Genomic DNA, 21,209 nt, shown 5'->3' with positions numbered 1-21,209 from the left:
ACGTTTTAGTGATTTTATTTTAAATTTATTTAAAGAGAGACTAAACAAAACAGAAAACGGGTAGAAATAATACATACTTTCAAAGAAAAAAATAAACAGTAAGAAATCACTAGTTGATGATTACAGATTGTCCTCTTACAAATAGTTATTCAAGATACTAAAGTGGAGCATATAGAGTGGGGTTTCAAACAATGAGGCTGCAACCAGTTCTGTTCAACTATCCAACAAAAACTTAGAAATATGTTTATCAATCCTATTTCCTCACACTGTGCCGCCTCTATTCCAGGACTTTTCTCAAGTCTACTCTTATGACTTTGTGTCCCCGCTCTCCTTTATTTGATTCTTCTCTCTTAACTTCTTTCTTTTTAGGTTTACTCCCTTACCATGATGGAGCTTAATACACTTAAATACACTTAAATATACATGCAGTTATGCATATCTTCAATGCTGTTGAGATTGAACAAACCCAAGCAGTCTAATATCACTCTGAACAAATTGCTGGGTGTCGCATTATGATACTCCAGGATTAGCACTGGTACTTTAGTGTCTCTTTTTCTTCAAAGTATCTGTTCATTTCATCATGTGTCATAAGATCAGTTCTCATAAACTGTTTATAGATTCTACACATGCATGAGTCTTAACATGTATTTCTATCCTTTCTGTATTAGAAGAAGAAACAAAGCAAGACAAAACAAAACACATGAAACGAAAAAGACATATATGACGTTGTACAAGGAGTTCTACCATAGTTCCTGTGTTGGTTCTTGTTATCTCTAATACAATTGGCTATTTCATCACATTGTATAATTGAATATATCCGTATATAACAGAATTAATAAAAACACAACTTTGCATATAGTATAAAACTTCAAAAACAGGCGGTTATCAAACCAGAATGTGTGTCGTAGAGTCTTGTCATCTTCAGTGTAGTTGTGGGTTTGTGGGTTTTCTTTTCACTATGCTGGAGATTTCTTTTGACATGCAGAAACTTTTTAATAAGAGGTGGTCCCAGTTATTGATTCTGGGAAGTATTTCCCGTGCAGTTTGAGTCCTGTTCATGAATTCTTTACCTACCCCTATGTCTTCAAGGTTTCTACCCAATTTGCCTTCCAATAGATTTAGTGTTTGTTTTAATATTCAGATCATTGATCCATTTAGATTTTGATTTAGTACATGGTGATAGGCATGGGTCTAGTTTTAGTTTTCGGCAAATGGAGAGCCAATTTTTCAACTCCATGTATTAAAGAGACTATCATTCTTCCAGTGAACCAGTTTGGCTCCTTTGTCAAAGATAAGATTGTTGAGTGTGTTTGCAGTTGTGGTTGTGTCTTCTAATCTATTACATTGATCTTCGGCTCTATTTTGATTCCAGTACCATGTTGATTTTACTACGGTTGCTTTGTAATATAACTTCAAATCAGGGATTGTGATGCCTCCTGCCTTGCCTTTGTTGCTTTAGAACTGTCTTTCCTATTCTAGGTATCTTCTTGTTCCAGATCAATTTTAGGAGTGATTTCTCTAGATCTACGAGGTATGTTGATGGTATTTTTATTTGGGTTGCATTGAATCTGTATAAGAGTTTTGGGAGAATGGCCATTTTCACAATATTTATTCTTCCTATCCATGAGCAAGGGATGTCTTTACATTTTCTGAAATCATCTTCAATTTCTTTTTTCAGTGTATTATAATTTTCCCTGTATAGGTCTTTCACTTCTTTTGTAAGAGTAATTCTTAAATATTTCATTTTTTTGGTTGTTAGTGTGAAGGGTATGGCTTCTCTTATTTCTCTCTCTGTGATTTTGTTTTTAGTGTGTAGGAATGCTACTGATTATTGAGTATTGATTTTATATCCAGCTGCATTACTGAATTTATTTATTATAGCTAAGAGTCTTTCAATGGAGTTTAGGGGGTCTTCTGTGTAGAGTATCATGTCATCTGCAAACAATGACAATTTAACTTCTTCTTTTCCTATCTTTACCCCTTTTATTTTTCTCTCTTGTCTAATTACTCTGGCTAGTATTTGCAGTTCCATATTAAATAGAAGTGGTGATAAAGGACATCCTTGTCTTGTGCTTGATTTTAAAGTAAGGGCCTTCAATTTTTGGCCATTTAGTATGACACTGGCTCTTGGTTTGTCATAGATGGCCTTTATCATATTGAGGTAAAGACCATCTATTCCAATTATCTGTAAAGTTCTTATCATGAATAAATGTTGGACCTTATCGAAAGCTTTTTCTGCATCTATAGAAATGATCATGTAATTCTTACTTTTGATTCATTGATATGGTGGGTTACGTTTATTGATTTATGTATGTTGAACCATCCCTGCATGCCTGGGATGAATCCCACTTGATCATGGTGTATATTCTTCTTGATGATTTGTTGCATCACTTTTTTTTTTTTAATTTAAAGAGAAAAAAAGAAAGGAAATAAAATTTTTAAAAAAGCAGTAAAAGGGTACTAATACAGAATTTCAAAGAAAAAAATACAGTAAGATATCACTAGTTCATAGGTTACATATTGTCATCTTTGAAATAGTCCAAATTATAAAATTAAATTGCTGCATCATTTTTATTGAGAATTTTTGCATCTGTGTTCATTAGGGAGATTGGCCTGTAGTTCTCTTTTTTAGTTGGGTCTTTCTCAGATTTTGGTACTAGAGTAGTATTTGCTTCCAGGAATGACTTAGGAAGGATTGCTTCCCTTTCAATTTCATTGAAGAGTTTGAGGAGTCGGCATTAGGTCTTCTTCGTATTTCTTGTAGACTTCTGCAGTGAATCCATCTGGGCCTGGGCTCTTCTTTGTAGGTAAGGACTTAATTACATTTTCAATTTCATTAACATAGATTGGGTTATTCAGCAGTTTTACATTCTTTTGGATTTTTTTTTTTTTTTTTTTTTTTTTGTCTTTTTCGTTTTTGTCGGTACCGGGGATCGAACTCACGACTGCCTGCTTGCAAGGCAGGCGCTTATGCCACTGAGCTAAATCCCCAGCCCCCAGTTTTACATTCTTTTGACCTAGCTTTGGTACTTCGTATGTTTCTAGGAATCTGTCGATTTCTTCTGTGTTATCAAATCTTTGAGAGTAGAGGTTTTCGAAATAGGTGTTGATGATCTTCTGTACTTCTATAGAGTCTGTAGTGATTTCACCTTTTTCATTTCTTACTGCCTGAATTTGAGCTTTTTATTTCCTTTTTAAAATAAGGTTGGCTAGAGGCTTATCGATTTTATTTATTCTTTCAAAGAAGCAACTCTTTGATTTGTTGATTCTTTGGATTGTTTTCTTAGTCTCTATTGCATTGATTTCTGCTCTGATTTTTATTTTTTATTTTTTTGTTTTTGTTTTTGTTTTTTTAATCGGTACCAGGGATCGAACTCACGACCGCCTGCTTGCAAGGCAGGTGCTTATGCCGCTGACCTAAATTCCCAGCCCCTGCTCTGATTTTTATAATTTCCTCTCTTCTTTTGGCTTTGGGCTTGACTTGCTCTTCTTTTTCTAGCTGTTTGAGGTGTAGCATCAGGTTATTTATTTGTATTCATTCTGTTTTCCTGATGTGGGAACTCAGTGCAATAAATTTTCCTCTGAGGACGGCTTTCATTGCATCCCACAGATTCCGGTAAGTTGTATTTGTATTTTCACTTTTTTGTAGGTATTGTTTAATTTCTTCTTTAATTTCCCCTGTGATCCACTGATTACTCAATAGTGTATTATTCAGTTTCCATGGGTTTGTGGGATTTTTGCAGTATCTTTTGTCATTAATTTCTAATTTCAAAGCGTTATGATCCGATAACATGCAAGGGATAATTTCAACTCTTTTGCGTTTATTTAAATGTGTTCTGTGAGCTAATATATGGTCTGTTTTAGAGAACCATGCTGCTGAGAAGAATGTGTATTCTGATGTTGTTGGATGGAACACTCTGTATATGTGTATCAAGTCCATTTATTCACATGTGTGATTCAGTTCTGTTATTTCTTTGCTGATTTTCTGTCTGGTTGATATGTCCCTTGGTGTCAATGGTGCGTTAAGGTCTCGTTACAATTGTGTTACTGATAATTTGATTTTTCATTTCTGTTAATAGTTGTTTTAAATAACTGGGTGCTCTGGAATTTGGTGTATAGAGATTTAAGATAGTTGTCTTTTCCTCTTGAGGTTTTCCCCTAATGAGTATGTAGTGACCTTCTTTGTCTCTTCTGATCATTATTGGTTTAAAGTTCGCAGTGTCTGCAAACAAAATGGCTATTCCTGCCTTTTTTTGGGGGTTCCTGTTGCATGAAGTATTGTTTTCTATCCTTTGACTTTCAGTCTGTGAGTATCCTTCTGGGTTAGATGGGTTTCTTGTAGACAACATATGGTTGGATTTTGCTTCTTGATCCATTGTGCCAGTCTGTTTCTTTTAATTGGTGCATCAAGACTATTTACATTAATGGTTATAACTGTTATGTGTTGGTTTATTGTTGACATGTTATCTTTCTGCTGTTGCAGCTTTATCTTTCTGTTCTGTTTAATTATCTGCTTTGCTTAGTCGTTTTTTCTTAAGTGTAACTAAACTGTCTTTCAATATTTTTTGCAGGTTTGGCTTGGTGATCATGAAGTTCTTCAGCTGTTCTTTGTCATGGAAGTATCTTATTTTACCATTGATTTTGAATGATAGTTTTGCAGCTACATCAGTCTAGGTTGGAAATCATTTTCCTTTAGGATCAGGAATACTTCACTCCATGCTCTTCTTGACTTTATTGTTTGTGCTGAGAAGTCTGCTGTGATTCTGATAGGTTTTCCTTTATAAGTGATCTGTCTTTTCTCTCTGACAGCTTTTAATAATCTATTGTGTTGGATTTCTGGGATGCTGATTATTATATGTCTGGGTGTAATTTTATTTTGCTTATGGCTATTTGGAGTTCTGTGTGCTTCACTGATCCTGATGTCGGTTTCTGATCTCATGCTTGGGAAATTTTCAGCTATTACTTCTCTAAATATCCTCTTGACGTCCTTTGTGTCATCCCCTTCTTTTTCATTAATTCCTATCAATGTTACGTTGTTTTTCTTTGCGTCATCTTGCAGTTGTTGACTTGTTATTTCCTGATTCTTTGTTATTTTTAAAAGAGCTTTCCCTTACTGTTCACTAGCTGCAATCTTGTCTTCAAGGTCTGAATTTCTATCTTCACTTTCATTGAGGTGGCTTTTACAGCTTTCAGTGGAGTTTTTGATTTCCTGTATATCTCTGTGCATCTGCTTTATGTTTTCTGTTTGTTTCTTATATTGCTCATCTAGGGATTCTTTTTGTTTAGTTCCTCCAATTTTTTAACTGTGTTTTCTTTAAATATGTTCAGCATCTCTTTTATTTATTATTTCTTCTTTTACCTGGGAGATTATTTCTAGTTTGAATTCCTGTAAAGCTTCCTGGAGTTGTTTGTTATTTCAGTTGCTATTATGTCCGATATTTGAGGTGTATGGCATATATTTTCTTCTATATACATTCCTCCTAAGGTTTCTTGGGATGGGCTGGAGGTTTGAGATTGTAATTTGGTCTTCGTTTTGTCGTTTTCTTGTATTTCTATGTTTCAAGTGTTTCAAGTGTTTTTTGAAAGCTTCTTCAGGGTCTGTTGGAAATCCACTTCTATGCCCTCAGCTCCTGGGATTCTGGCACCCAGTTCAGTTCCAACAGCCCACTGGGCCTCTGGAACCAGTGGCGCTCGCCTGCTTGCTTAGAATTCCACAGTCCTAAACAAGCTGGGCTCCGGGGAAAGTGGGCACCCACCTGCTTACTTAGAACTCCACAGTTCTGCAAGTACAGCCGGAATGGGTAGCCAGATGCACCCAGCTGTTCCAGTGCACCCGGAAGGCTTGAGGGTTCCAAACAAACTAGGCTTCGGGGAAGGTGCACGGGCACTTAGCCCAGGATGCCAGGCCTCTGGAACCAGTGGTGCTCACCTGCTTGCTTAGAACTCCACAGTCCTCCAAGCGTATGGGGAGGCGAATCAATATTTCACTTTTGAAGTCGTCTATGAGGTCTCGAAGATACCTCTTTATGTCCACTGGTGCCGTGTCTGATATTGTTTGTTTGCTGTTCTCATTCTCCTTTGTATTTACCTGTCCTAGGTCAATGTTCTCAGGGTTGGGCCCTGGGGACTTTGTTGTTGCTTCCTCTTCCCATTTTTTTTGTTTCTTCCAGGAGGCCCCAGTTTCTTTCTTTGTTGGTTACAATTTTTCTGAAGCATGCTTGCTAGGTGACCCTTGCCACTGCAGTGTGCTAAAGAGTTGCAGACAGGCAGCTTATGCTGGCCCCTCCCCTCCAGATCAGTCAAGCTGCTGATGCCTGCACTATATTATATGCATCGCTTCCCCTCCGGGTTAGTCAAACTTCTGAGGCTTCATTCCGTTAGTGTGTGCCGCCACCATAGGGGATTGATTTCAGATAACCTATTGGGTCTCAGCCAGGTCACCTGAGCCAGGCCTAGCTCACTCTACCAGTTCTGTTCGGGAAGGGAACAACTGACTGAAGTCACTGCTGCCCCTTGTACTTGCCAGTCCTGCCCAGTCCCAGAATGTCTTCCGCCAGAGCTCCCCTTTCTGTGGAATGACTCCACTACCATCACTCAGCACAGGTTGATGCAGGCTCCCCACCAGCTCAGCTCTCCATTCGGCTGGCCGACCCCCGACCTCGGTGTGACTGTGCCGCCAGTGAGTAGAAGCGGCGGACCTTGGATGGCTCAGCAAGTTACCTGCTGCAGCGGGAGCATTGATCCTTTAGCTGTTCCAATAATAGAACTGGGATTGCATGTTTGATTGGTTCTTCTCACCTTAGTTTTTTCTTGGTACAAGAGAATTCATCTCCCTCTGTTTGGGGCTTCCCACGCTGAATCATGTTGGATTCTAAGTTGACTATCTCAGGGAGCCTCTGTAGCCAGCTGTTATCTATCTGCCATCTTTGCTCTGCCCCCAGTGATTTTATTTTTAATTGCTGAAAAACTATTTGCTATAATTTAAACAATACTATGATGTGTATAATATAAAAATGTGGTAATTATGTCCTTTATCCTCTTTCATTTGTGCTGTGCCATAGGTAGCCACGGTTAACAGATTAGACAATAGTATTTTTTTTTTTCTTTCTTGCTACTTACGAAGATTGGCATTTGGAAAGTATGTCGTAAAAGTTGATTTATTAAAATTGGAGATTACAACTTTATGATTATTAATTTCTTTAAAAAAAAGAACTTGTTAGTGACAATCTCCAGAAGTGGAAATATTTGTTTTGCTATATATTTAATAAAATTTAGCTTGTAACTATAGAGCTCATTCTCTGAATTAACAGAGATTAGTGGCTGGAGGTGTAGCAGTTGAATTTTCACATTATAACTGTGGTTACATTATTTATTTTGTATTATCAGATATTGTCTTAGACACTTTTCTCTCCTTTCTGAGACAAAATATCCAGTGTCCAAAATTAAGGAATGAAAGGTTTATTTAGCTCACAGTTTGTGGAGGTTCTGTAATTGGCTGACTCCAAGGCAGGGTAGCAAGGCACAGAGGGGCAACAGAGGTGACAAACAAAAGCTTCAAAAGCCAAAGAGCGCTGGGAAGCAAGTATCTTTTTTTCCTCCCTTATATTGTATGCAGGCTCTCCACCCTATCTCCATGTCCTCCTCTTACACAGGCTCAGGATGTTTACAAAGTGAGGACCCCATCCCCCTGCAGAGTCACTTAGTTATGCTTGTAAACTTATCAAGCTGACACAGTGTATCCACCATTACAGATGTTTATTTTAAGCTATTAGTGACAGATTGATAAAGTCAAGAATACTAGGTACAGTTGATGTTAGTGTTTCATAGAAATGAATTTTTCAGGTCATCAAGGCACACTGTAGTACTTCATGAGAAAGACTTCTAATTCCTTCTGTAAACTTGTAACTTAAAAGATTCAATTACTTTTAAGTAGTAATAACTAATTCTTGTGGAGACTTCTGTGCTTGGCAAATTTATATATGTGCACCATCTTATTTAATCTGCTCAATGTGACTGTGAAATAAGTCTTATTTTATGTTTTAAATAAACTAAGGCTTAGATTGGTAACTTCTGCACACATAAACTTACATAATTTGACCAAGATAAAGCTAACAAGTGCAGAGCTGAGATTCTTAACACAGGATTTTCACAATCTGTCCTTGACCACATGCATTCATGTATACACACAAACTTTTATATGAGACAAACAGGTTGGAATTTCTTTTTTCATTTAGCATTACATTTTGTATATAGATCCATTATATGAATCCATTACAAAAACATTTTTATTTACATTGTTTAGAGGCTTTTAAAAAATTCTTTTACCAATAATTGTTCTTTGTAATTAAGAGTCTTCAATTTTAATAGCCATGTGGGAAAAAGACATGGGTTGGTCCAGCTGAGTTGAGAGTCAAACTCTGAATTCATATTCTGAAGCTTTAACTCAAAGAGTTGTTCCTTACTTAAGGGTTGGCTAGGTGAAAAAAAAAATGAGTACTCAGGGTCACAAAAAAATCTTTTGTTTTTACCTGGGCTCTGTGTAAGGGAAAGTTTTCTCTGAGAATTTGTAACTATTGTTTAACCCTTGTGTGGGTGTGTATTTCATATGTAAACTTACATGTTGTAGAACACGCAATCTGAGAACGTTATTGCAGACGTACTCTAGAGGAGCATTTGAAATCTTGCTGTGTTCTAGATAATGCCCACCAAAGTTGAGTTTATTACATGAAACTATAAAGCAAAAACAAAGCCAGATTTCTTCATCAGAAATCAAAGACATAGTGAACAGATGAATTAGACTTAGAAATTAGAAATATCAAATATTATAATATTAAATTATAAATCAATTAAAATAAGTGCCAACTTACAAATTTGGTAAATAATGTTAAAATGATCAAAGATAGGAAATGCAAAACATTTTACAAAGATACTGTTGAAAAATATGAACAGAGCCAGAATTGGTGGTGTGTGCATGTAATCTCAAGTGCTTTGGAGGCAGACGCAAATGGGTTCAAGACCAGCTTGGGGTACACAGTGAGTTCAGAGCCATCCTGTACTGCGTACTAGGATCCCATCTCTAAACAAATGAGATCAAAGTCAGGGTAGGAGATAAATAGAACTTTCCTAATAAAAACCAAAACCATTAAAATTCAAAAACTCATTGGATAGGTTAAAATACAGGATATGTAGATGCCAAATGAAAATTAAGGACAAGGTAGATCTGTGGTGATTGCCCTGAATGAATAGAATGGATAAATGACCCTGAACTCGAATACTCACATTCAGAAAGCACAGATTGTCAATAAGCATAATGTCCTTGTGACAAAATAATGCTAAACACGTAAGTGTGTGTAAACAAAAAATTTAATCCAAATCCTTTTAAGCTTCTAGCTTCACATCACTTTTAGGAAGTATAGAAGCTCTTAATCAGTACCACAGCATGCAGTCTTCAAACTTTGGAAGGTAGAAAGTTCTAAGGGATCAACAGTTGTCTCTTTAACAAACAAATAATAAAGCAGGAAAAAAGAGTACAGTCATAATAGGCACTCAGATTAAAAGATCAGTGCCATATGTAGCTCTTTTTGGATCCTGGTTTTAATAAACCAGGCTTTTGAAACTAACTAGAGTCAACTGATATCATTTAAATCCTTGACATGTGCTAGGAGGAATTATTACTTTTTTGAGTATTGATATTGTTTCATATTTTTTATTAAAAAAACTTTAAAGATAATTTACTGAATATTTATAGGTGAAATGGTATCTGGGAATGGCTTTAAAATTGATGGGTAAACGGATGGCATGGATAAAATGATTTGAAACTGGATGATGAGTGTTTTAATAGTTCATTGAAATATTTTTCTTTTTTTGTATTATGTTTGAAAAGTTTTGCTGGGGATTTAGCTCAGCAGCATAAACGACTGCCTGGCAAGCGTGAGGTCATGAGTTCAGTCCCTCATACAAAAAAAAAAAAATGGTTTTATAATGCTAATAAAAACAGCAATTATAAAAAAAACTGAGAATGTAGCTAATTAAATCACTAACTGCAGATGTTAGTGAAAGAAAAATAGAATAGCCCTAGTGAAAAGAGAGGGAAGAAAATAAAGATGGGAGTAGAACTTAATGAAGTAGAGAAATAAAAAGTAGAACTGATGTATACAACCAGACTCTGGCTTTTAGGAATAAATTTCCAGCAGGACAGGTCAAACACAAAAGAATGAAAGCAAAGATAATTTATAAAACCAAAAAGGAGGGCACATTGGAGAATATAATAGAATAACTAAAACAACAGCATGAAGTCTAAGAACAACTTTTGTATCATTTAAATTTAGAAATGGAAATCAACAGACAGGTTTTCTAGACTGAGAGGAAACTGAGTCAACAAGAGAACTTGAATAGGCCTTAAACATTTTTAAAGAAAATGAAACATTTTAAAACATCTTGGCCAAAAATTTCCCAACAGTTCCATAGATGAGTTCTATAAGGAATAGTAAGCCTAGCTTTATATGGAAAATTTTAAGTTATATTCTGTTTTATAGTAACCTTGATAATTGTCCTTCTCAGCACTAGGAAGGAAAGAAAAATCAGAGTTACATGTATCTGTTAAATTCACTAGGAAGGAAAGAAAAATCAGTTAAACGTATCTGTTAAATTCACAGTATTAAAGCCAAATGGGTAGCCAGGTAGCCGTCTTGATATTGATTGTTCCACGTTTTCCTATTTTGAAGTGCTACATTTATTATAAAATGAATTGCTGTGTAGATGCGGGTCTGTTTCTGTGGAGTATATTTGTGTGCTTAGTCTTATTTCATATTTTTTATTTATCTGTTGAATCTTGTGTTCAAGATATGCTTAATATGTGAAAACTATGGTCTGATAGTGTATGCTTGATATAATTATACAGTGCATAATTTTTTGCACATGATTTGATGAGGATGCCCAGGTCAGAACTCATCTTGTATCTTATTTGAGGCATTTCTTTGTTCTTAAAAATATTATAATTTAAACACATTTTAGGTTGATGAAACTTTCAGAAAATAGATTAATTGCCTGTTTGCCATGAAAAGTACTTTCTTCTCTTACTCTTATTTCTGTTCATTAAAATACATGAATTAATTGTAGCATGCTTCTTCTTCAGGGGGATTTGGGATGGGTTTAAAAGGGGATAAAGAAATAAATATTACCAGACCTCTATGATGGATTAATCATCATGTTTTAACACCATACTTAATTCTTGTTTTTCCAGAGAAAAGAATTGGGTACATTATCCTATGTCTAGTGAAGGGGCCATGTGGCTTTGTAGGAGAGGTGTGCTTTTTTTTTTTTTTTTTTAAGAAATTGGGGCCAGGGGGCTGGGGATTTAGCTCAGCGGTATAAGCACCTGCCTTGAAAGCAGGCAGTTGTGAGTTCGATCCCTGGTACGGATGAAAAGGAAAAAGACAGAGAAAAAAAAAAAAAAATAGAAATTGGGGCCAGCAAATCCCAGCACTTGGGAAGACTGAGGCAATTGGATTGTGGTGAGTTTGAGTCCAGCCTGAACTATGTAGTGAGAACCTATCTCAGCTGCCCCCACCTTGCGACCACAACAAAAACAAAAAACAAAAAAACAAAAAAGGGAAATGGGACTTGGGTAAAATAGCATTTGAATTTTGCAAAAGTTAGAAAATATTTTCTGATAAGATTGTATCCAAAAGATGAGACGTATAAGACAAAAGAGGCCTTTATTCTGAGAACACAGAGAGAGAAAACCAAAACCCCCGACCACTGGAGTCCGGCTTTCTTTCTGGCGGACGGACACGTGGCATGGGGAGTATATAAGTAGCCTCAGTTTGGGGTGGAACCTAAGGGGGCATTAGGGATGCACAAGTAGCCCATTGGTCTTTGTTTGGCACCATAGGTAAATTCCTAGGGGGTGGGGAAGATGGAGTCACAGGTAAATTCCTAGGGGTGGGGGAGATAGAAGCTCCTTGCTTCTGCCTCTAAGGCTTCACCGGTACAGTGTCCTGTCTGGGCCAAAACTGATTTTCTAGGTGGGATTTCCTATAGCTGCCTACCATAAGAGCTGAAAGCTGTTAACTTTTCTGAAAACTATATTATATATATATAATATCGTTTGCTTTTGTTTTCAGAAAAACACTAAGGACTGACTTAAATGTGGAAGGTCTGCTAAAGTTAGTCATTTTACAGCCATACTAAAGAATGAATCAGAAAACCATTAGATTTAGTATTTAGCACTTAGAGTGCTATATTTAGAGAGAAGTCTTGATGAAGAAGCAAGATATTTGCATGCTTTTTAAAGTACCACTTCACAGACTGCTTTTGTTTTTTAAACAAGGAGAAAAAGTGGTTAAACAGTAGAGAAGTTGGACAATATTTGTGATCAAAGTTAAGAGCACCACTGAACGATTGATAATCATGTGCCTTCAACTGTGATTCCCCAAGGACACATAACCACATTTGTAGAGTAACAGCTCAGAATGTATAACTTCAGTGTAATCCTGGGAAGCCATAGGACAAATTTAAGGTTTATTTTCCGTAAAAAAATAATGAGGAGGAGGGCTGAGGATGTAGCTCAGTAGTAGAGCATTTATCTAGCATGCACAAAACCCTGGGTTTGATCCCCAGCACTGCCAAAACAAAATGTATAACAAACAGGAATGAGGATGAGAGCTATATTTCTAAAATATCAGTAGCATAAAGGCAATGGAAAGCTCTGGGTATGTTCCAGAATGTAAGAGGTGAAAGAGACATGAAAACTAACACAGTATCAGACCCTAAACTTGATCCTATATTGGAGAGGGAAATATGCTATAAAGGACATGACTGGATTAACCATCAGAATTGGAATGTTTATATTAGATGCTTTAACATTGTTAGTGTTAAATTTGTTGACCCTAGTAACTGCATCATGGTTATGGACGGGAGTGTTCCTACTGAGAGGTAATAATAGTCCTTTGTATATAGCATAAAGGACCATGATGCATATGATTTGCCGTCAGATAGTTCAAGAACAAAAATTGGTGTGGAAAAAGAGATTTTACTATTTTTTACTTTTATAACTTGTGAAGAGGTTTTTAATTGTTTCCAGTAAAAAATTGAGACAGCATATATATATATAGTTTAGTTAAGATATATTCATTTGAGCTAGCAAATAGAGCTTAGAGAATTTGTTCTAGAAGTGATGAATAGTTTGAGTTTCTTTCTAATATTAGATATCCTAAGTGCACCTTTAGTAAATACTGAATCAGATCAATTCATAGTTGAATTATTTATTGAATGCTTAAAGTACCAAAATTGTGGTGTTGATTGAAAAAGGATCCACATTGAAATGCTAAATACAGGGCATTTTAGTGTGAAAACAATCTTGTGAAAATGTAAAATCTTGTTTTATTTTGTATTAGTTCACTTTCTCATGAAGATGTTTCAGAGGTGCTTTTAAAGGAAGCTGCTGTTTTTCTCTCAAGGGAACTTTGAAATTATGGAAGCAGTCAGAAAGCTCAAGTATAGGTCCAGTGTTTGAAAATATAAAATAGAAAAAATATTAATTGACTGCCCTCTACTGTAAAGAAGCCTTGAGTTTTTATTTCCTCCAGAAGGTTGTGATTTTACATGACTCAAATCTACTGTCTCCTGCATGAAAAGGAAGGAAGGAAGAAGGAATGATTTTGAAGGGACTTACATGCTAATGATCTTTTGTGGATAAACTAGTTGCCAAATGCCTAATAACTGAATATCTTTCAGTTAAGCAAATTCGAGTCATTAAAAATACAACACTGTGGAAAATTTAAAACTATTAGGGAAATAAATAAAAAATGTCAAGTGCTATTAGTAAATACCTGAGCAAACCTTTTTTTTGGAGACAGGGTCTGATTGTAGTGTAGGCTGGCCTTGAACTCACTTACATAGCCCAGGCTGTCCTCAACTCATGGTAATCCTCCTGCTTCAGTCTCCCAAATGCTGGGTTACAGGCATGCACCACCATTCCTGGCTGGACATTTTTTAAACCAAGATACATTTTTTGTTGTGTATGACAAAGATCCTTACTTTAAAATGTTAAAGACCCTTTATGCCTGTGTTTGCAAAAGAAATTCTTAAAAATTGAACAGAAGTTTAAATTGATAAATATCTTGAAAGTCTATAAAATAGAAATGCACCTCATTTTTTGTGTCTGTGGGTTATAATGAAAAAAATGCTTGCAGCTGTTAGTTTGCTGGGACATCTGCTGGCCTAAGAGCTAGTTGTTAAAATTGTAGGAGATTTTCATACAGACTATTACACAGCCATTATTAAACATGAAGTTACATAGGCCTACTGTTAAACACTTTACATTTAAAAAATATTTAAAACTCATTTCTACATTTTGTTATAAACTGTGCTCTGGAATGATTATGCATCATTTATTTGTGCAGAAATTCTTTCAAGTGTTGTGCATCTTCACCACTTGCATGTTCAGTAGTATCACATTAGTAGTATGAAATTAGCCATGGTAAGAATATTTGCAGCACAGACTGGCAAATGCCATTAAGTTAGGGTTCAATATATTATTTATCAGTGGTCTAGATGTAAAGTGTTAGATAAAATGCTGTTAATGTAAATGTCATACTTTTTCCCCCTATTGTGAATAGCTCAAAAAACAACGTATTCTCTCATTACTTGGAAATTATTATCTAATTTAACAAAGATGTTGATGTTGACGTAAAAATAGCAGTCAATACAGTAATACCTCTGTTCATGAATGCCTCTGTTTATGAATAATTCAGTTTACAAAGCGAAGCACTGGGCAGAACTTGCTTCTGTTGGTGAACTCTGTATTGGGTTACAAATGCGATCTTGGCCGTCTTCACTGCTCTGGCACATGGTTGTGCTTTCTGTAGTCAGGATGGCAGTTGCAGGCAGACGTGTGCACATTTACTAGGAAGCTTTTTTATGTGTACTTTTTAAGTACGTGTAGTACAGTAGAGTGTTATTCAGTACAGCATGGCTCCAGACAAAGTACAGAGCAAGTGTGGTGATAAAAAGGAAGTACAGAGCAGTAGTAAAGGTGGTAAGAATGTACAGGGTGGTAATGAAGGTAACCAGAATGTGCAGAGTGGTAAGGAGCATGACAGGGATGCGCAGAGCAGCAATGAAGGTAACGAAGTGTAGAGCAAGAATAGTAAGAAGGTGATTTTGAAGAAAATAACCTTTGAATTGAAGGAAATTGTAGAAAAGCATTATCCGGCCTTAGAGTGCAAGATGATGAAATCTCAACTACAGTCTTTTGAAGAATAACGATGACATCAAAGGAGCTGACAGCAAAAGGAGTTAACCAGACAGAGGATACAAGTGCTGGAAAAGGTGGAAAAATTTTTTTAGTGTAAGCTGGATGAGAAACAGATGGCAGGTGATAGCATTAGTGGAGCTATACTGTGTGAAAAGGCTAGGAAATTGCATTGATACACTGCAAGAAAATCCCTCTACAAGAGTAACAGATGATGAATTTAAAGCCAGTAGAGGATGATTTGATAACTCTGTAACAGAAGTGGTATCTATAGTATGGTAAGGTATGGTGAGACTTCTAGTTCTCACAAGGCTACTGTAGAACCCTGTAAGGAAGAGTTTGCAGAATTCATAGAGGCAGAAGGGTACACTGCTGAACAGACGTTTAGCTGTGATGAAACAGGGCTCTTCTGGAGGAAGATGCTGAGCAGAGCCTGTATCATACAGGAGGAAAAGCCACTGCCCGAGGACAAATCTATGAAGCATAGATTAACCCTTTTTCTGGGTGCAAATGCACAAGCATTGATCTGAAACTTAAGCCACTACCCAGACCCCTTGTGCATTGAAGGAACAGAATAAAGCCAGACTACCTGTCATGTGGAGGGCCATTGTGAAAACTTGGGTCATAAGGCAGTTGTTCACAGAATCGCTGCATGAGGTGCTTAACTATAATAGAATTGTACCTTCTTCTTTTTAAAATTATGTATTTACTTTTAATTGACACAAAGGAATTGTACATACATATGGGTACACTGAGACATTTCAGTACACAAGTATGTATGTAAGTCTTTATAGTGATTAGATGTCTTTCTTTTTTCCATTACTTTTTTTTTTTTTTCCTACAAAGTCTTAGTTCTAAAGCAGTCTCAGCCCAGGCATAGTGGTGCGTACTTTTATAATCTGAGAACTCTGGGAGAGTGAGACAGGAGGAGTGCAGGTTATTGCCTAGCCTGCGTAACTTAGCAACTTAGTGAGAACTTGTCTCAAAATAGGAACTAAAGGTAGGCGCGTGAGGGGAGGGGCGGGGAATAGCTCAGTGCGGAAAGTCCTTAGTCCATTCTACAGTACTCTTCCCCACCTCCTCTAGGAAGTATTTTTTGGTTATAAGAATCTTTTTACGTATCTGTATTTATGTCGTATAAATGTGACTTCTTGCGGTTCTCATATACTTTTCAAAGCAAAAAAGTCTTAAGTTTCTAGATTGTAGAGATGGTTGGTTATATTCTATTTTATGAATGCTTGATTGCTGGCCATCACTACTTACATAATTTAAAAATTCAGCCTAAAAGAAAGCTACTTAAGTAGAAAAGATTTTGAAGTTAGAGGTTAATGGTTTAGAGAAATATGAAGAAAAGGGATATTTGGATAAAATTTGTGATCTCATGAGTTTCTTGGATTTTATTTTCCTTAGTTGCACACTTGATTGCATTGATCATTTTATGTCTGGTTTTACTTTTTTTTTAATTCAAAGATTTCTATTGAATGGATTAGTAGGCAGGCCCTCTACTTAGTCCTCAAAAATCTCTTGGTTCAATACACTGTAATTAGTTTTCATTAATTAAGTCACTCTTTTTTTTTTTTTTCAGGTTGAGGTGGTGCCATGCAGGAAGAAGTGGAGAGATGCAGAGGTCGAGCCAAAAGGCCTGACATGGCGCTTTATGTACCTAAAGCTCGTAGGAATACAGTTCTCCTTAACACAGGTGATAAGGAAAAAAGCTGTGGCCCTCCTAACTCTGTGGTGAAAGAACAACAAAAAGCAAGTTGTCTTTCTCAAAAACAGACCTTGGAAGACAAGCCTGAGGCTCAAAGACTAAGTATTAACACTGATAAGAGGGAGAATAATTGTAGAGAAGGAAAGAAATCTTTAACAAAATTTAAAAAAGACACGTGTTTTCATAAAAGGAATAAAGACAGGCTTTGTACTAAGAAAGGACTCACATTATCCAAAGAAGTTTTATCCGAAGAACATGAGCAAAGAGTCTTAAATGCTGGGATTATGCCTTCAGTACCTTTACAAAGATACTTTAAACCAAAGGCAGTGGAGTGTTTGGAGGCTCATTATACAGATGTGACAGGATATGAAGGAATACTTCTCTCACAGTCTCATTCAGAAATTAGTGAGATTAATCAGGTTCTAAGCAGACCATTTCACAGTAAGGAATTATGTGATTTCAGTGGACATGAACTAAGTGGGGAAATTTTTGAAGACAAAGATTCAGGAAGCAGAACTGAAACTGATGCCAAAGTTGTGGAGATAATGTCCCAGCTTCCTATAGATCTTACTGCTGTATTAAAACCTGAGAGCATGACTGCACAAGCAGAGGTATGCTTGGATTCTGAATTTATGCAACAAAGCATACGAATACCAGATGGAACGTTGAAGCTCAACAATGGAAGCATCACTGCTGTTTCTGTTTCTGAAAGTCCACGTGTTGTCATTGGTCAGACTTGTGCAGACTGTGAAGTTGAGAGTATAGGTGATACAGCCAACAGTACAGGTTTCATGTTGGGGCAGAAAGGTATAGATTCCATTCCTGAGACTATGGCTCACGTTGCTCATAAAATGACTATGGTTAGCAAATTAGAGCACAAAAATGACATTATTGATCCAACAATGATTAGAGGATGTGAGGAGAATGACAGCACTAATGATAAGTTATGTGGAAAACATGAATCTTCTGATACTGCTGTTCTTGCTCATGAAATAGATAGTGGATCTGAGAGTATAGATGGCCTTACTAATAAGGCATGTATGATAGATGTTACAGGTCCCACATGTGATCATGTAACTGTAGGTAGCCCTTGTGTAAGTCAACTAGATGATACTGGTAGTGATACAGGTAGTTTCTCAAAATGCATAGCAATGAATGCAGATATAGCCCCTCCTCATGTAGTTAAAAGTGAGAATGACTCTGAAAATTTCAGCAGTCTGACTGCTTGCCCAGATACTTATGCTGAAAGTGTTTCATCTAGTTTTACAGAGTCAACAGGAAAGTTGGTAGAGAGCATGTCAGATTGTACTTCCTCCTCACCTGTTAAGATTGCTGATAGTAACTGTAACACATTTTTGGACTCTAAACCACATATTTCAAATGGGACAAAAGAATTTTCAGAGAGTGCCTTTGGCAATGATCTGGATATTACTGGTGATATAACAGAGGCATTACATGAACTAAGAACTGCTAAAGAATTCAAAACAAAAGAACAAGATGACTCAGAGAATATAGAATTTGCTGTGTCATTTCCTGTTAGAGAATCATCTCTGGAAACATCCATGGAATTAAAACTAGCTGAAATGTCTCACAGAACAGAAAGTACTGCTGTAGAGGAGAGTTGGGAATCTATGTTTAACGATGATGGTGACTGTGTAAATCCACGTCTTCTACAAGAGGTATGTTCACTTGAAACTCTGAAGTTTCATCTGTTTATAAATTTGAGGAACTTTTTGGAGGTGATTTTGATAGACCTTTTTATGTTCACACATTCACTCATACTCAAGGATCCCTAAAATAACCTAATAGAATTGTAGATTGAGAAAGGAATAGATTTTTTAAGTTAAAACATGGATCTGAGTTGTATCTATATAACCTAAGCCTGCGAGATCTGACCGAATAGCTTAAAGAGGAATTTAATGAATTCTGGCTATCTGTTGAGGAAATACACAGGGACACTTCTTCAAAAGTATTTTTCTGTATTGACAAGTTATATTTTACATGAACCCAGTTGGGGAAAGGAGCATATAACTGTTATTCATATTTGCATTTTAAAAATGGATTGTTGGTATGTTGTGAGGCACTGTAGAGCAGGCATGTCCAAATTTAGAGCCTGCTGGGTCCCCCCCCCCCCAGTAAAAGGAATTGTTTTAGGCCACATATTAAATATATATATAACATAATGTTTATAAGTAATAAGACTTCCTTTTTAAACTTTTTATTATAAAGGCTAAAAGCAGTCCACAAATTGGGTATGCTTGTTTTAGAAGAAAGGCAGTGAAAAAGGGAAGGGTAAAAGACAGTATGGCCGTTTTTTAAGGAATTTATGTTAAGGTGAAGAAAAATGACTGCTTAGTGTACTAGCAAATAGGAATGAATAGTAACATACTTGGCCAGTTAAGAGTTCATAAATAACAAGATAATTAGATGGATTTGAAGATAGGTTACAAATTACTTAGTTCTTTTTATTTTCTTAATTTATATGTTTAATTTTTATTCATTTAATTTCCTTACTGTAAATTAAAGTCATTAGTTTTAAATAGTAGAACCACTCTCATACTCATTATAGTGAATTCGTGTAACGTTTACTTGAAGGGAAAAATGATTTCCAATTCTATAAATGAAGAAATTAAAGCTTAGTATTCACACCCTTAGAAAAAGCAGACTCAGGATGTCAGTCGAGGTGCTTCTTAAATCTACCTAGTATTTATGCTCTCTTTTTCTTCACCTAAAGAGTTTTGTTTGAGCCACTTTAGAGAAATCTTTAAATATTGAACAATAAGTCTTTTATTTCTGAAAATTAGACAGTTGGTCTGAAAGTATAGATACATTTTCATATGCCTGGGAGAGAACCTGGTGAGACTGAAGAGGGTAGCCTGTTGGGCAAACTGATTTTCCAGTACCAAGCAGTCCCATCTCATTTTTAGGTGTTTACACAGAGTGTCATTATTACTTCTTACTTTTTAGTTGGGGATCATCGTACCTTAAACATTTTTAGAATTGTAGAACAGAGAGTAGCTATAGTTGAGCATCAGTGAACCCTTTTGGTTTGTTTTGAGACAGGGTCTCACTGTGTGGTTTAGACTGGCACTGTGTAGCCCTCAAACTTGTGCAATCCTCCTGCCTCAGTCTCCTGTGTGCTGGGATTACATGCCAAGTTGTATATGCATGTGCATTTCTTTGTAACTTTCACCAGATTCACAAAGGGAATCTAAAAGTGTGATGCTTGGACTAGCAGCATGAGCATCGTCTGGAACTTGTTAGAACTGCAAATTCTGTAGGCCAACAACCTGTACATTTATAACTTTTTAAAAATAATTCTGATCATGTAAAGTTTGAGAAATGCTGCTCACAGATAATACACAAATGCATATCAAAATTAGAGTGGAAACCTAAAGATGGTGGACAGCCCATAGTTAGAAAAACACTTGTACAGAGGTTTGAGACCCACATCAGATTAGAAATAGTAGTAGGGTAAGTTAGCTGAATTTAGAGAAAAGGTGTTAGTCTGAGGAAGGAAGCAGTTCACAGGATGCAGACAAATAACTAAGGAACACACACACACACAGAAAATAGCATCGTGCGAATGAATGCCATACCATGCAGAGCTTTTTATTCATGGAAGTATTTACTAAATACTGATGGATGAAAATGATAGGGCAGAGTTAGAGCTCTTTTTAAGAGTGGTCTCTAGGAGCTTTCACTGTACTGTGAGTCAGGGTCTCACTATGTTGTCTAGGCTGGTCTTGAACTCCTGGACATAAGCAGTCCTGTCTGCTTGACCTCTTGAATGCTGAGACAGCATGAGCATGCTGCCTTACTTGGCTCCAGAGGCTTTCAAAATGTTATTGCTGCAGGAACTCAGGTGCTGCCTGTAATGGTTGGTGCATTGTGTTACCTTGAGAATTATATAAGTTTAACTGGGAGACTCAGCAGGGAGCCGGGATCCTTACTTTGTAAATATCCTTATTCTGTGCAAGAGGAGGGCACAGAGATTTTGTGAATACTACCTCTGCCCTGGAAGGAGGGGAAACGTGGCACGCGTATAACATAAGGAAAAGAGGCTTGCTTTGTGTCCCCTTTTGCTGGTTGCTGCCTTGAAGTGTTGCCCCAGTGCCATGCCACCCTGCCTTGGAGCCAACTGATTATGCACTTGAAACCAAACCTTTCCTTCCCTCATTTTGGGTGTCAGGTATTTTGTCCCAGCAATGAGAGAAAAGTAACTAAGACACTGTGTGATAG

At 36.6% G+C, this 21,209-nt stretch overlaps 1 protein-coding gene across 7 annotated transcripts in view; it reads left to right on the top strand.

Annotated features, from left to right (window-relative positions):
- The window catches only part of R3hcc1l (R3H domain and coiled-coil containing 1 like), an 86,928-nt gene that overhangs the window by 33,789 nt on the left and 31,930 nt on the right, over positions 1-21,209 (top strand). For all 7 annotated transcript variants that reach the window (XR_010046305.1, XR_010046304.1, XM_013143432.3 and 4 more), the window contains one exon: positions 16,842-18,646. Coding sequence is in view for 5 of the 7 variants with exons in the window: in XM_013143432.3 (XP_012998886.1) it covers positions 16,856-18,646 (1,791 nt within the window). In the remaining 2 variants the exon portion in view is untranslated. The remainder of the gene's footprint in view (positions 1-16,841; positions 18,647-21,209) is intronic.

The sequence above is a fragment of the Cavia porcellus genome, unplaced genomic scaffold, assembly GCF_034190915.1.
Source record: "Cavia porcellus strain 051 isolate PalLab524CR breed Dunkin Hartley unplaced genomic scaffold, mCavPor4.1 scaffold_2, whole genome shotgun sequence".
Classification (NCBI taxonomy): Eukaryota; Metazoa; Chordata; class Mammalia; order Rodentia; family Caviidae; genus Cavia; species Cavia porcellus.
This window is presented reverse-complemented; position numbering and strand designations above follow the sequence as displayed.